This window comes from Uloborus diversus, chromosome 3, assembly GCF_026930045.1.
Source record: "Uloborus diversus isolate 005 chromosome 3, Udiv.v.3.1, whole genome shotgun sequence".
NCBI classification, from domain to species: Eukaryota; Metazoa; Arthropoda; class Arachnida; order Araneae; family Uloboridae; genus Uloborus; species Uloborus diversus.
In genome coordinates this window covers 217344841-217361306 of record NC_072733.1, presented here as the reverse complement: position 1 = coordinate 217361306, position 16466 = coordinate 217344841, and the positions used below count along the sequence as shown (strand labels likewise).

Below are 16466 nucleotides of genomic sequence, written 5' to 3'. Positions count from 1 at the left end.
ACTACTTTTGTGCTTAGCACGGCAGACAACCGATGCCATCCATTCATCAGCACAGGGCCTCACACCTTAGATTGGGTGTCTATTTTAGTCGCCTTTTAGGACACCCATGGACTATGTTGGGACTATTCTGCTGTGTGCTGGTAAACGCTGTTGGAGAACTGTGTCTGCAGAAATGAGTTCTTGAGAGATTTGAAGAAACGCGTTCGGGATTCAATACTAACTTTTGGGAAATGTTAGAATTAGGCGTCTTTTTTTGTGCCTTTTTTTCAGCAGAAACCAAATAAGCGAGCTTGTACAGTTAAGATAGCATACAATAGAAGACAAAAATGCAAAAAAAAAACGAAAAATGAAAAATTTGCAGTTACTGCCTTTTACATGCACAAAGCAATATTCTGCTCTGATTCCAAAATACAAGATAATTTAAATACAGAAACTTCTCTTTTAACAATTAATTTTTCTGAAGGAAGAAGGACATATTTAGTGACGTCAGATGAAGGACGGAGGAGTTGTGGATCAATCAATACCTTCTGGAAATTTTTCAAATTTGAAGTCTTTAAAACTTAGTTTTAGTCAATCGCTGGTGGAGTTAAGAGAAGAGAATAAGCGTGCCAGCATGTGTGTGGGGGGGGGGGGGGGGGCAATCCAAGGAAAATTTCAAAATTGATCCTGCAATTCGCAATTTTAGGCAACATTTGTTAATCCTCATATATATAATAGTCAAAATCACTGATCGAGTAAAGCTCTGACATTACCAACAATGAAACTCACCATAATGTGTGTACTTATGTCTGTCAATCCAATGGTTGAAACCATTGGTTTTAAATGATTAATTAGCTTGAGAGTATTACTTCATTGTTGCAGTCTCTATAATTCAGTAATATCACTTTAAAAAGGTATTACCCCTAAAAACTAATGGATGCATCCACTTTCGCCTGTAAATCAGATGTTAGCCTTTCCATCTCATCGGTAGTCACTTTTGTTAGGCGTAAATGCCTGTTAGCAACAACAGTAAATAATCCTATTGCATCACCTCACAACAACAAAAGTGAAAGAGTATGTTTTTCATTACTACAAATCATTCTGCATGACTGCGGTAAAAACGCTTATCAGCACTCATTCTCGTTGGTCGAATCGACCGAATGTTTGGTTTCACTTTCGTCCACCTTTGCGGAATTCTATAGTGGATGACGTCACAGCCAAGCTTCTAGAAGGAAAATGATGGCACGTTTGCTCAACGATAGCAGTGACAAGTCTCTGTTCACGTGACTCAGATATGCTAATGACCCTGAGGATATTTAAACCGTTCGCAGCTTAGGTTCGTTCTCTTTATCTGTCATCGTCGTAGGCGGTTGCTTTGTCGGCATTCGAACTTGCTTGTTCGTACCACTCGCCTCTCTTCAATATCATGAGCTTGTATTAGCTTATTTCCTAATGGGCTTAAAGTTTTACATCGAAGCTTCAGTCGATAGTCATGCAGTTTAGATTTCATCATTTCTATATTAGTCATCTCGTACATTAATAGCACGTTTTTAGTATATTTTATCATTTACAGACTGTTTTAACTATATATTTCGTTGTTTAATAAACATTGTTCAAGTTTAAAATAGTATATTAGTCAGAAAAGATTCCAATTTTGCATTAAGTAACAACGTAATTTTGTACAGAAGTTTTTTTTAATATTTATTGACCAGTTCTAAGAGTGCAAGCCCCATCCTTTGCATACAATAAACAAACATTTTCACGCTCTCCTGGAGTAGTGAAAATGTGATTTATGTCAGCCTGGCTTTGAAGTACAGATATTTACTGGCACATGTCAAATTTGAAGGCTAACCTCGCTGATAAAAAGGCAATTTGCTCCCGTCAAAACATGACGAGTTATTTTCTAGTGTTAGGAGAAAGGGGAATGAGGTTCGGAATTTCCTTTTTTTTTTCCAAAACTGATGTTAATTTTGAGCTATCTTTGGTGACTTTTGGGAAACGGGGCACAACCAGTAATTTTCTCTATTGAGGTCTAAAAACCTGAATTTTAGGCTCTGTTTGGTAACAATAGAGGAAAGATAAGAGGTTCCCCTTCCAAAATTGTGTTCAAAACTCGGTGAATTTTAGGTTATCTTTGAGAAGAAACGGTTTTCGAAGGCTCACCCTTTCATATTGCTGAAAAGGAAATTTCAAGCTACGAGGGAGTTTTGAGAGGGATGAGGGATGAATCCTCCCCCACCTCCAGAAAAAATTCAAAATTAAAGTTTTGAAACTTAGTTTTAAGCTATTATTAGAGATATTATGCAAGTAGGCAAGGCATGTGGATTAAGGTGGTACGAAAAAAATAGAAATTTTCTTATTTCGAAATCGAGTTACTTCTCAAAAGCTGCAGTTTGGTATCCTCAATTGGGGGGAAAAAATTAAAAAATTCTAAGTTGACATTTTCAGTTTTCGCATAAGTCTGAAAGTTGGAAAATCATGAAAATTAAAATTTTCAGAAAATAATAAAATTAGTTTTTTGTATTTTTTCATAACACAACAGCCATAAATTGTCAGTATAGAGCGTAGTTTGAACCTAAAAAATATTTTAGCTTTTATATAACATCTTTTGTTTGGGCATATGCCTTAGATTGGGCAGGAGATTTTAGCCCAATTTAAGGCGTATGCGGAAGCAAAAGATCTTTCATAAAAGGAATAAAATATTTTTTTTAGGTTCATACCTTGCTATATGGACAATTTATGACTGTTGCCTTATAAAAATAAAAAAAAAATAATTTTATTATTTTTGAAAAATTCAATTTTTAGCATATTTTTTTTTTAAATTTTCAGCTTTATGCATGAACTGAAGATGTCAATTTTGAACTTTTTTTTTTCATTTTTTCCCAATTGAGGATGCCAAACTATAACTTTTGAGAGAACAGGATTCTGAAATAAAAAATCTATTTTTTGAACCCCTCTCATACAAATCTGCTTTCTAAAATTGAAATTTGTCTATAGTACCAACATTAGCTAAAGACAGCAGTTTGGCGCCTTTCCCCCTGGGAAGTTTTTAAAATAGAAGTCCTAAAAATGTATTTTAGCTTGTATAATGTTAGGCATATTATTAGGGTTGGTGGCAGTTCTCAAAATGTATTTGTTCTTGAAAAGACAATTTAAGGCTATAGGTTGAGACATTAGGAACGTGAATGGGTACTCACTATCTTTTGAGAGTTTTTTAAAATCAAAAGTCTAAAAATACTTTCATTTTTTTTATTTTTTATTCTTACAAGAGTTATTTTTGGAAGAACAAAAATAATTATGTGTAGAAAGGAGGCTTGAAAACTTGTTTTTACTACTTGGCTAATGAGCTGTCAAGGGGGTTTAGCCTTTTCTTTACTCTACCTATGACTAAAACTAAATGTATACACAGGACAGATTATCAACAACATCAATTGAACTGTTTATTTCAAAAACCAGTCAAACATCACTCTAAAATTTTGAAAAAGCATTTTTACCTTTGTATTAAAATTTTTCTGAGGATTACAATGTTTTAAACTAAAAGGAACACATATTTAGGTATATTTCTTTTAATAAACAATGTTGTAATCATCATTGAATAATTTAATAATGATTTCTTAATATTAGCAATTTTGTTGCTTGACTGGTTTAAAATAATTGATTCAATTAGTTGAAATAATTAAGTTAAATTTCAATTTATATTCTTTTGGTGTGTATATATGCATGTGTGTATGCGTAGTTCACATGTATATAAGTATATAAACACATGTAATAAATTTTTGCAAGAGAAAGAAAAACAACTTGTTAACTATCTCACAACTGACAAAAAAAAAAAAAAAAAAAAAAAGGCAAAAAATTGGTTTAGCAATTTATAAACAACGCACCTTGTTCAAAACTAATTGCAGAATGATAATTGGACTAAATTGGATTTTTTTTTTTTTTTTTTGTGTGTGTGTTTTGAATTTAGAAATCTACTGGCAGTTAGAAAATAGAAAGGCTTTTTTACTAGTCAAAATTTTATGCATATTTCTAAGAAGGAAAAATAATGAAGACTGCATATATTTTTAAATAGTTGCCACTTTTTAAGTTTTAATTAACTACATTTTAACTGGAAAATTCAATCTTTTTATTTTTTGCAATTTTTTCAAAAAGATTTTTTTTTTTTTTTCCCCAAAGCTTCAAAATTTTGAGAACATTTTTCATCTTTAATCGGGACACTTTCAAATCTTAGCATTTTTACAAATTTCTTGAGAAAAAAAAAGACATTGTTCTGTAACTTTTGTCACATAAAAGGTATGCTCCAGCTATCAGTTTCCAATAAAAATTAAATCACCCACTTATTTAGGAAACCTGTAGCAAATTAAACAAAAAAAAAAACGTTTTTGATCATTCTTCATCCGAAAAAAGCTGAAAACAAGCCATAAATTTCAGAAATAAATTAATGCACTAATTACAATTATTTCACGGATTTTCGTGAAAGTATCACTTATATTCACAAGGACATAAGCATCTCTCTTAAATACACCAAATTCATTCAACAATGGTTTTTGGCGAATAACATGCAGAGTTCTGTCACACCTTACCAAACTTTGAGAAAACTTGACGGCATACAAGACAAGTATAATACTAAAAGTTGAAATAAAAATGCAGCAAACCTGATGAAATATAAATGTTCAAAGCAATTAATTTTTGCTTTGAGGTCTTCTGCTCGAGCAGAAGGCTTATAACAACTTATAACCTTGAAGTAACTTATAACCTTCATAATTTTACACCCAAGTAGATGTGGCAACACAAAAAAAAATCCAGCAGAATAACTTAAAAATTTAGGAAGAGATTGGCAATCTGAATATCAATTATTATCAGATAGGCAATGAATCACAAGAGATTGCTCGTGGATTAATAACACTTGCTACCCTTCAATATTTCTAGGGTGTGATTCAAGATAAAAACAGAGTATTTGAGAATGATTGCCCTCCCAAGAATTAATACAGTTCATTAGATAGCTTATATTTTTTAAATGTTCAACTGGAATTTTTTTATGAGTTGCCATGTGTACTTGAGTGAAATTATTAAGGTTATACGTTGCTGTTTTCATGAATGTGCATAAAAAAGAAAATTAGTTTTAAACACTCATACTTCATTTCAAATTTCCAATTTTTAATTTCAAATTTTAGTATTATACTTCTGTTGTATACTGTCAAGTTTTCTTAAAGTTTGGTTAGGTTTTACTGTGTGTGTTATGAGCCAGAAACTTGTGAACGAAATTGGTATAGAAAAAAAAAGGAATGCTCAGATCATTGTGACTATAAATGACTTTCAGGAAAATCTATAAAACAATTTCACATAGTAGTTAAATATATTTATGAAATTTATATCTTATTCCCAGTTATTTATGGTGAAGGGTGATCAAAAAAAATTTTTTTGTTTCCTCAATTTGTCGCTGCTCCTCTAAATGAATGCATTTCTTAATTTTCGATGGGGAGAATGGTAGTTGGAATGGCATACCTTACCTTATATGTGGGAAACACTGCAGAACAATGTGCCTCTTATTTCTCTTTAAAATGTAAATCTTTGAAAGTGTTCCAATACTTTTGGTTACATAGTGGTAATACTTTGGTTACATAATACATGGAAACATTAATGAGCACACAAAACTGAATGAAGTGAAAATCACGAAAAATATACTTTTTTCAATCTGTACCAAATTCATTCATCTGCTTTTTACCTTGAATTCAATATTTTAACAAAGAATTTTGACTAATCTTTCAAAAATTGAAAAAATAAATAAATCTTGCATTTGACCAGTACAAAATTTATCATTAATCATGTAAATAAATCAAAATATAACGCATGCAAAGTAGTTTTCAACTTTCTTATTTGACAGTAACTGTTACAAAAACAATTGAAAAACATACCTTTTTTAGAACATTGATCTCTAACTTTATTTCTTCTTCCTCATCCTAAAATGTTAAAATCTTGATTCAATATACAAAATTCAAAATGCAATGACTCAGTAACAGAAACTTTTAAAAAAATTTAAAAGAAACAGAATTTAACAAGTCAATAACTTTTTTTAAGACAGCAAAATTCTATTATTTCTTAAATCAAGAATAAGATACTAAAAATGCAGAAGAAATAACCCAACAGGTCAGACCTCCAAGCTCTAGCCCAATCACACTGCTTTCACAATCAATTTTTCAAACCTGGTGTAGATCAAGAGCCCTATTACAACTATTTATCCTGTTGAAAGTAAAAACTATTTGCAACCAACTATTCCAAAGGTCTACAACCCTACTGAAATTTTAGTTTTCCTGAACTTCAAGGACATCCTGAGGATTTGAAAACCTCAAAACTGCTCTGTCTACTATGGAAAAAATTAGCCCATTGTAATAAAGATAAACAAATGAAAAACATACTTCTGACATACTTGGATTTTTGGAGTTTGAAACACAGAAAGATTCATTTAAATACAATATTTTTTGCAAAATTTAAATACACACTAACGTATCAAATGTTAACTTATTATAATTACTTCACTAGATCTGTTATTTTGAAGTCGAAAATTAATGCAGATTGCTTATTAAATAATTCCAATTTTTTAGACAACATTTGTCCAATGTAAGTATTTGGAAATATTAATAACTTCTCGATAGGGCCGTTTCCATGGACTTTTGACCCGGGAAAAAACCTGCTTTTCACTGCATTCCCGTTATTTGCGGGGTTCATGTGGAATCTTTCTACTCCTGCTAGCTTCTGGAGTGAAAGCGGTGTTTTTACCTAGAATGCATTACGCGAAACAAGTTCGTCTACTAGCCGCTAAGGATGCTGGGTAAAAACCGCTTTCTCTGGTACAATGGAAAAATCTCTTTTTACATGGAAACAAGGAATTTTTCAATCTTTTTTTTTTTTTTTTTTTTGTCCCCAGAGCGGGGTCAAAACCACGGCAAATCCCCCCCCCCCCCAAAGCGGGGATTTACCAGGTAGAAAAGTGTGTTACGAACGTGGCCTAATGAGGGCTTCTCCATCCCCCAACCACTTGTTCAACCACTTCTACCACTGGTAATAACATCAAATTTGAAAGCCTTCTGAAGGAGACTCGAGCTCAAGCGCAAGAAAAGGGGCAATTTTTTCTCAAAGTAGGATGAACATGAGTCCCATAAAAAGGTAGTTTTAGGATGGTGTAATTGAGCTTATTTTGGTTGCAATACAAGTAAAACTCTCCAGTGCATAACAGTAGTTCTATTGTTGCACGCTGGAAAGTTGTGGATTTTTATCGTGCACTTATTTTATCAATAGGTCTATTTCTCGAAATTCTAGGGAAGTTCTTTTACCTTTAAACAAAAGTTTGGTTAGATCTCATTTAATGAATGCTGTTCAGTTTTAGTCTCCTTAAGAAAGATATTGACTTTTTGGAAAGGGTTTAAAAGGAGGGCTACAAGGTTAGTAAACGAGCTTTTTAATTAAGACTATGATTCCAAGTTTAGAGTTCTTAATATGCAGTTTTGAGCAAAAAAAAATAAGAGGGGATATGATCCAGTTACATAAGTTTATTAAAATGGAGGAGGTGTACAGGCTAAATTACTGCATAGATGGCAAAACCATGGATGGCCATTATTTTAAGCTGTTCAAACCCCAAGCCAATCTTAAAACCAGGAAAAACTACTGATTCAATAAGGTTACAGGCATTTGGAATAGTTTATCAAAAGCAGCTGTTGGGAAATGATAAATTGACCAAGATCAGCATAGTTGGGCTCAGAGACTGTTGCTGATCATCACTTTCATATTTGTAGGGCATTTGTAAAAGTCATTATGAGTAAAAGCCACTAGTTGTTCAACATCATCCAGCCCCCCCCCCCCCAACTCCAAATTCAAAACGAAGAGCACTGGGACAATCATGCTTAGCTGAGAGTTAAAATGCTACTATGAATTTTCGCATCTATTACATAAGACTGATTAGATGCTGAGGAACATCTTTTAAATAGAAGAGAAAAACTTGAATTTTCATTAAAGGAACTGATTTTATAGGAACTAATATTTTGTAGAAACTAATTAATTTTGTACTTCCAGCCAGGGGTCAAGAACTAGACACTATCCCTTTTCTAACGCCATTGATAAAATGAAATAAATATGCTTCATAATTCTATTAAATAATCTCAAAAATTTGAGATTATTTAATAATTGACTTTCATAAAGTTAATATCTCAACACCAAACCACTAAAAAAGCAATAATAAAGAAATATGAAAAATATCCCAAATGGTATGAGTATTCTTTATTAAATATTAATTAATAGGCTATCCAAAGTATAAAACGTATTTAAGAATGATCAACTTACTTCAATGTGCAATTTTAAATTATCTGTGGACGTCATTAACCCCGTGGCAGAAAGCTGCCCAAACGGCGACAATGTCGCAGAATGAGAGAGAGTTTGTGCAGAAAGATTTTGCACTAAGGGGGGAAAAAAAGGAAAGGGGAAAAAAAGTCAGCAATAAAACCATTGAGCAGAACAATACCAAAGGATAGCTGTTTCACTTTAAAAAATATAACTCAACAACGTATTAAGGAAAAGGCCTGATCTTCTGCAAAAAATAAAATAATTGCAACATTTTACAAAAAAAACTTTGGCGAGCGCCAAATTGAGTGATCATTGATGACTGTGGTAGTCTGATATGGCATGGATAAAAACCGGTTCTAACCAGAACTTTTCCCCCACATGGAGCGATTTGAATGCAATCTTGTGTTGGTCAAAGAAGAGTGGTTTCGCATTGGATTCGCAATGCACATGGTTGTGTTTGTTTACGTGAAAGACTTGTGCTGATTTTTATTTTCAAGCTTTTTTTCACCTAAGTTGAAAAATTAATTTAAGCCCTTAAAAAATGGCTTATTTGATGTGTCATAGGTTGCAACAATAGAAAACAGATGGAATACTTGATAAATTGTGTGGTATTTTGGGCTGACCAATCGTTATTCAGATCCAAAAATAGTATAATAATGTGACTTACGTTCCTATGTGACCTTATAATAATGTGACTCTGGCTCCGAGATACAGATATTTTTAAGATAGGGGTGCTTATATGAATGAAAATCTTTTCTCTTTGAAGGAGTTATAGATTTTTTTCGAAATGCATATTCTAATCAAATTCTTTTTGCTTTGTATGGAAAGGGAAATATTGTTTGCTCCAATACTTGATTTAAATTCTTTTTGTCTCATGAGGGAGAGGGCAGGTTAAATGCATTAATTTTGCTTCAGTATTTTAATAAAATTCTATTTTCTTCTGGGGGTGGTTGAATTTCCGATTTATTCTGACTAAAATGTGTTTTTTAATGAAAATTTATTTTCCTTTTGGGGGGAGGGGGATACTTTGTTCATAGTATTGTGTATTGCATGTATTAATTAAACTTTTTTATAGGAGGGTGACCTTTATTTATTTTTTTTTCCTTTGGAGAAAGGTTTTATTCCCCCCGAACTGTAACACATATTTCAATTATTTTTTTTTCTTTGGATCTTATTTCTTTGAATATTGAATAGATGTTGCATCTGTATTTTTCTGGTATTAAGAACTACAGATAAGTGCTAAGAGATTAAGGCAGAAAACTTAAATACGAGAGTGGCATCTCTGTTTAAGGAATCGCCCCCTGCTATAACAATTATTTACATTAGCATTACATAAATTAGCATAATAATTTACATTGCTTTTGGTTAGATTTGATTTTTTTTTCTCCACTTACCAATAGCTGTTACCATGGTGTTAATATTTTTAAGCATATAGATTTAGCTCAACCCTTTTTTTTCTCCAGCAAAAACTGAAAATCTGTTGTAAGCCCTGATACTGAGCTTTAATGCTTTTCGTTTTTATATAAATGAATATACTTAAACAAGAAGTTGCGCGAAATTCGTTAATAAACAAATAAATTTTTCACTTTTGAAATGAATTGCACTTAAGTTTGTCCATTAGTTCATTTTTCACTTCACGGAGCATTCTTGCAGAAAGAAATTAGGTCCAGAAAATTTGTCTCAGAAAGTAAATTAAAATTCTGCCACAGGGGTCATTGATACTGATGCAAAGTTTGCATCAAATGGAAAAATTTAGTGGGCTACACTAGGTACAAACTACAAAAGAAAGTAGCTACTTGAGATGTACAGCTGGTCAAATATAATTACTGCCTCTACTGTACAGTACTATTATAGTGCTGCATTTTATTATAACTACATACTAAACGTACTGTGCTCCCGTTCAATTTACGCCTCTCTCCCATTTTGCGTATCGTAACAGTATTCCATACTGATTAACACAGTTTTTTTTAAATACAGAAAAAATTCAGTTACATATGTATAAAAATTAAAATTAAATTTAGTGGGTTAAAACAGTTTGGTCAAAAATCTAACATGTTTGGAGAAATGAAATTCCCTAATATTACCCTGATGAAAAAAACTTGCAAGTACATAATATGAAGCAAATAAAATTCTAAGAAGATGTTTAAAAAGTTGATTTCAAATAAAAATTTTAGTGTTCTATCAATTTTTTCAACATTTCTAAATTTAATACAGTATATTTTTTAAATTACATTTGTATCAAAAATTAGAAATTATACAAGGCTCTAAGGATGCCAGAAACATTTGGTGCAGCCTGAAAAATAGAAGAGAATTACCACTATCTTTCATCTAAATCTCATACCAGAGGCTAAACTACCTTTAGAATCTACTTAAAAACTGGACTTAAAAGTGAACTTAAGCAAAGGGAATTAATTAAAAAGTACTAAAAGAGCATAAAAACCTCTGTAACATCCATGATTTTAATGGCTGCCAACTGCCCTGTCTTTGTATGACGACCCTATAACATCAAACAAAAATTGATTAAAAAAGTATGAATTAATGGTACTTAAATATATATATATATATACACACATACACACACTGCTTGACAATTGCTAAGGAACAATTACATTTTTTGGAATAGTTAAGAATAGATAATGATTAAAGAAACAGAATGAAATATATAGTTAGTAGGGAAGATGTGCCTTTATTATAAGTACAAAATAGTACAGATATTACTGCATCAATGAAGTAAAAACTTAAAAATAAAAGAATAATCCTACTTAAATGATTTTCATACAACCACAAAAAAATGATCTAGGTCAGAATGATGGAGACATGAGTACCTTAATATGATGTATGATTAGCAGGGACACTTAATGCACAATTTACATCTGTTTTCCATACTCCCCACTAATTATTGAGGAGTGCTTGGGGGATGTTTTCCCACTCCTCTCTCAATGCGGATTTGAGTTCTTGTACTGGTCTGGGAGGGACGGTTCTTCACGCAACACGTCTGCCAAGAACCTCCCAGGCAAGTTCAATTGGATTTAAGTTGGGAAAGTAAGCAAGTCACTGCATATGGAGAATGTTTTCATTTTGCAGTGTGTCTGACACTTCAATGCTCCAGTGTGGCCGTGAATCGTCGTCCGTAAAGGAAAAGTCTGGACCTACAGCCCCCCTAAAAAGATGAACATGGTCCAGAACAACATCTCTGCAATACATTTGCAACGTACCGCTTTCTTATTCAAAAATGTGAAGCGGTGTTCTGCCATTGTGCATGATGCCTGTCCACACCATGACGCCTGGGTCGTACCAATCACGTTCACAAACAAATTTTTGTGCATAACGTGTTCCACGTTCTCTCCACAGTAGTTGGTGACCAGAATAACTTGTCCTACTGAAACGAGATTCGTCAGAGAACGTCACTCTACACCAATTTTGACGATCCCACCAACATGTTCCTTATACCAGTGTAATCTCTCTCGACAATGGTGTGGTTGAACTTGGATGCAACATACGGGCTTCCGTGCATACAAACCGACATTATTTCCTCGCCATGAGATGATTCTTGCAGAAACATGCATACCGGTAGCAGTTGTTAGATTTGCAGCTATCTGTCAAGGAGTGAAATTTCTGTTTCTTTTTGCCACGTGGGCTACATAGTGATCCTCTGAAGGTGTGGTGCTCCTACCACGACCCCCAGCATGCTTTTGCAAAACATTTCCACCTTTAATTGCCTTCTTTAATCGGGAAATGGCACTTTTTGATACACCCGTTGCAGCAGTTACAGTGGTGACACTTTGACCTGCTTCCAGTCGGCCAACCGCTCGTCCACAATCGTAGATACTCAAATAATGTCTTGCTGACATTTTACTCTTAAGTATTTCAAGAATCAAAAAGAATTTCAGAGAAAAACCTTTTTTAATGTCCAGCACTATTTTTGTTAAAAACCAAACAGCGTGAATGTCCGTACGAATCTTGAGTGTGTATGCACCGTCTTTTATACAGATAACGAGTCTTGGTCTACCACGCCATCTGAACTTGAATTTATTTCCATTGGCCAGGTGGTTGAGGTACAAATTTGCATAAATCACTTGTCAAGCAGTGTATATAAATTAACAAGAGAAGTGAACTACAAAAAGCAGAGTTAACATTGTTTAATTTTAAATCCATTGGCAAAAATGTGAAACCAGTATGCAAAATATTTTTAAAAAATCACTTGGAACAAAACTAGGAAAATGTGTTCCTCATGACCTCAAAAGTTGCATACATAATTTTAATATTTATATAAGCATATAATTTGCATATTTACTTAAATTCTAAAATAGTCTTAAGACTATTCTAGAATTCAAGTAAATCATTTACATTGACAACAATCCGTGATGAAACCAATGTCATTAAAGCAAAATATTTGCAAAATAACTATATATGTAAATTTTGAGGTCATGAAGAATACATGCTCCTTATTTTATTCCAAGTGATTTTTCAAAAGTATTTTGTATACTGATGACACATTTTTGCCAGCCTATCAGGCAGCATTGTTATTTGTGTTTTTCTGGGGGGGGGGGGGAGGAATGTACTCCCCCCCCCCAGAACAAACAATGCAATTGTGCATTTGTGTATGTATTTTTTGTTTTTCCCTACAAAATGCATAGAGTAACCCTCTCCCCCCACCAAAAAAAAAGTATGAAATGATGGCTTTGTATAAATTTACACTTTCAAAATCAGTCGCATACTAGAGCCGCAAAAACATCGGTAAATTTTGAAACTGAAGCAAACGTGAATTCATCAATTTATTTAATTTCTAGGAAGTTTTTCAAAAAGTAAAAAAAAAAACAGTTGCCAAACAAGAAAGATTTTAATAAAAGATTTTACTAAATAGGAAGCAATCACAAATTACTTTCCAATTCCAAAATATGCAATATTTTGTGATGAGAACCCACTGGTACAATAAGAGGGCTAAAATTGCCTCAATAAAATGCCAGAAGGGGATCCCATTCTCATCGAGAGGTGGAAACAATTGACAAAGGAACCTCAGTCTTATCTCGATTTTGACCAGGGTTTAAGCTGGGTTCAAAAGTTCTTCAGCATAAAAGCTAAAATTGTGGGAAAACTTCAAGAAAAATGGCTAAAATTGTGGGAAAACTTCTAGCAAAATGGCTAAAATGTTACGTAATCTCATATCTTTCTAAATGCTTCAGTGTGTTTCATCTCCAGTTAAAAATAAAATTATTATTTCATCTCTATGGCATCCTTAAAGAAACTATAAGCCTATGAGTACAACAGCTATTTAAAAAAACAACACATGTTTGGTTTTTAGAATGTTGCACCCCCCTCCTCTTAATAATGCAGTTATTGAGGGGCACATAGTACCAGAAGACTAAGTATTGTTGACTTAATAGTAATTTTAAAATGTTGGCTTAAGATTTAAATGCCTATTGCCATGCTGCTTCCTCTCTTGGATTATAAATTGTTTCTTCAAAAAATAAAAAAAAAATTTTCTTTGAGGAAAAAAGGGAACATGCTTTGCTTTATTTGCACAATTGAGATAATGTTTTCGCATTTCGCGAAAAATGCGACCGTAGCGAAAACCCAGATTTTGACCTACATGTACTTTTGAGAGTTTTAATAAGTTATTCAAGTAAAATAAATATTTTTTTCTTAAGGCTTATGACATTCTTCCCATGGATTTAGAAATTCTATATAGCGATTTCCAAAGAACGATTAAATGGACTAGCTCTTATGTACATTTATAAAGACATTGATGTATCTTAAGAGAAAGTTTTAAAGGATCTCTCCAAATCAACTTAAAATGTATTATAAGTTTAAAATAAAGGTAATGTGATAAATGTATTGTTCCCCTTCCCTCTTTCTTTATTTTTAAGTCATTGTGACATCAGTAAAAATTACAGTCGAGCCTCCATATATCGAACTTCCACATATTGAAATTTTCTATATATCGAAATCCCAACAAATTTCAATGTTCATTACATAGAAAAATTGTTTCTATGTATCAAAAAAATCTCTATGTATCGAAAAAAAAATTGAGACGTTCGTAGATTTTTTTTTTTCACTTTAGACTTTGTCTCATGAAAAATGAAGGTTAGGGGAGAAAATTACGTTTACTAAAGGTTGCTGAGAAACTCATAAGAAATCTGGGTTTGAGGGGTGTGTACATAGGTGGTTGTTCCGTTCTGGAGTTCTTAAATTCCCTCAAGTTAATTTCAAATCTTAGTTGTAACCAGTAATACTGTAAAAAGTTTCAAGTTATCCTTTTTGTCTGTTGATTATCATTCCTAGTCTTTTTAGTTTCAGTAAAAATCATTCAAGTTAAGTAGATTGATTTTTTACTTTTCTCTCGATTGCATTGTTAAAACAAAAATCCCCTCATGTTGCGAATCAAGTTGAACTGCCTAAGAATGAAGATGTATGAAGGCATAAAAATGTAATTTCTGTTAATTTTTCAGTTATTAACTTTCGCTTAAAACGATGATCGTATAAATTAGAAATTGGGTTTCATGCACGAAAATTAGCTTTAAAATTAATGTTTTAGGAGATTTTTAGGATAAAATAAGATCGTTTCTATGTATCGAAATTTCTATATATCGAATTTTCTTCCGGCAATTTGCTACTTCGATATATGGAGGTCTGACTGTATTAATTATTCTTAAGCAACAAATATAAATGAATAATTGCTAAGCAATAGAACCTGTTTGGTTAAATACATCTTGGGCACTAAAAATAATGAGACAGGTCCTTCGGAAGTCTTTTGAAGACTTGAATCTTTCATGTGACTTAACTATTAATTAAAAGAAGATATGCATGCAGAGTGTACTGTGTGTCCCTATAGACAAGTGCCCCTTTGTAAGGGGGACTTTCCCAGAAGTGCAGTCAGGGCCTGATTACTGCACCGCATCATTTTAACCAACCCCCCCCCCTTTTTTTTAATATGCACAGCATTAAAGAAACATACATTTTCAAGAAAATGAACAAAGATTAATGATTTATTAATTATGAAAAACTCTATTGATGCTTTATTAGTGTTTCTCTTATAGCTTTATGAGTAAGAAAGCTTTATTTTTGGAGAGTTTCAAGCAAAATTAAGTTACAAAGGTTCTTTTTTTTCCCATAAATAAACTAACTAATAAGCTAAAAAGACCCTGAAAAGGAATTATTTGGTAAATGGCTTATTTTTTCTTTTGAATATATGTCAGCGAGGCGGGGAGGAGCAATATGCTATTCCCAATTTAATTGTGCTATGAAAGTATTAAGTTGTGAAATAGATATAAAAAGGCAGTATGTGGTATTAGCTCTCACCAAACATTGAGGCCCTATATGTAAGGGCCCTTCAAGTGCTAGCACCAGCACTGCGAAAAATTAAAACATTATTTTGAGTAGAGTTAAAGTGATAAACCCCCTCTCTATACAAGCACCTGTATCTCTCTCCCCACCTCCAAATTATTGTGGGCCTTGGTTCATACTTTTAGTTTGTCAGGCCCTGAGGGCAGCTGTGGCATTTTTCATCTTTCCACAGAACCCGACTGTTTTCTTGCTTATTTGCATTGCCTTAAAATCTGTTTGCCCCTGTGTAGATTAGCTGAATTTCTTTATGCCTCCCATCTTGATTCGTGTGCTCTGTTTACCTGATTCTAAAGTTCAGAGCTATCAAAAGGCAAGAGTACCAACGGCATCATAACCTATCTTCTGGGCATTTGTAGTAAATAAAGTTTACATTGTCAGTCCTTTTTATTTCAATAAATTGAGTAAAAATTGGTGTGTGTGTGTGTGTGTTTTTTTTTTTTCTTAATTATGGAATGCACTATTTGACTGATCCAAGATTTGTGTAGTATAAGAGTTTTGCTAGCATTGCACGTAGCCAGTGGCCTTTGTCCATATCATTTCTCCCAGCACTGGAAGAAACTAAAAACTTTCGAACTTTTCTGATTTATTCATCATTTTTCTTTAATCATTGCAGTTCATTTGCAATTTTCCATCGTATCCATTAGTAAAGTTTTGTGGCTTGTTCGGGCTACTAACAATATGTTTGGACATTCAACTTTCTGTCCTGTGCACCTGCTAAAATCCTTCTCACGCTTTCTGTCGCCAAAATTATTTCTAAAAATACCCTTTATCACTTCTCTAGTGATCCTTTTGTCTTCTATAACATCCCTATC

The 16466-nt window shown here is 32.9% G+C and overlaps 1 protein-coding gene across 2 annotated transcripts in view; it reads right to left on the bottom strand.

The window, feature by feature from the left end:
* LOC129218591 (misshapen-like kinase 1) overlaps window positions 1-16466 on the bottom strand; it is a 137183-nt gene that overhangs the window by 107864 nt on the left and 12853 nt on the right. For both annotated transcript variants that reach the window (XM_054852909.1, XM_054852907.1), the window contains exons 3-4: window positions 10751-10807; window positions 5892-5936 (exon numbers count right to left, since the gene is read on the bottom strand). In XM_054852909.1, the coding sequence (XP_054708884.1) occupies window positions 5892-5936; window positions 10751-10807 (102 nt within the window). The remainder of the gene's footprint in view (window positions 1-5891; window positions 5937-10750; window positions 10808-16466) is intronic.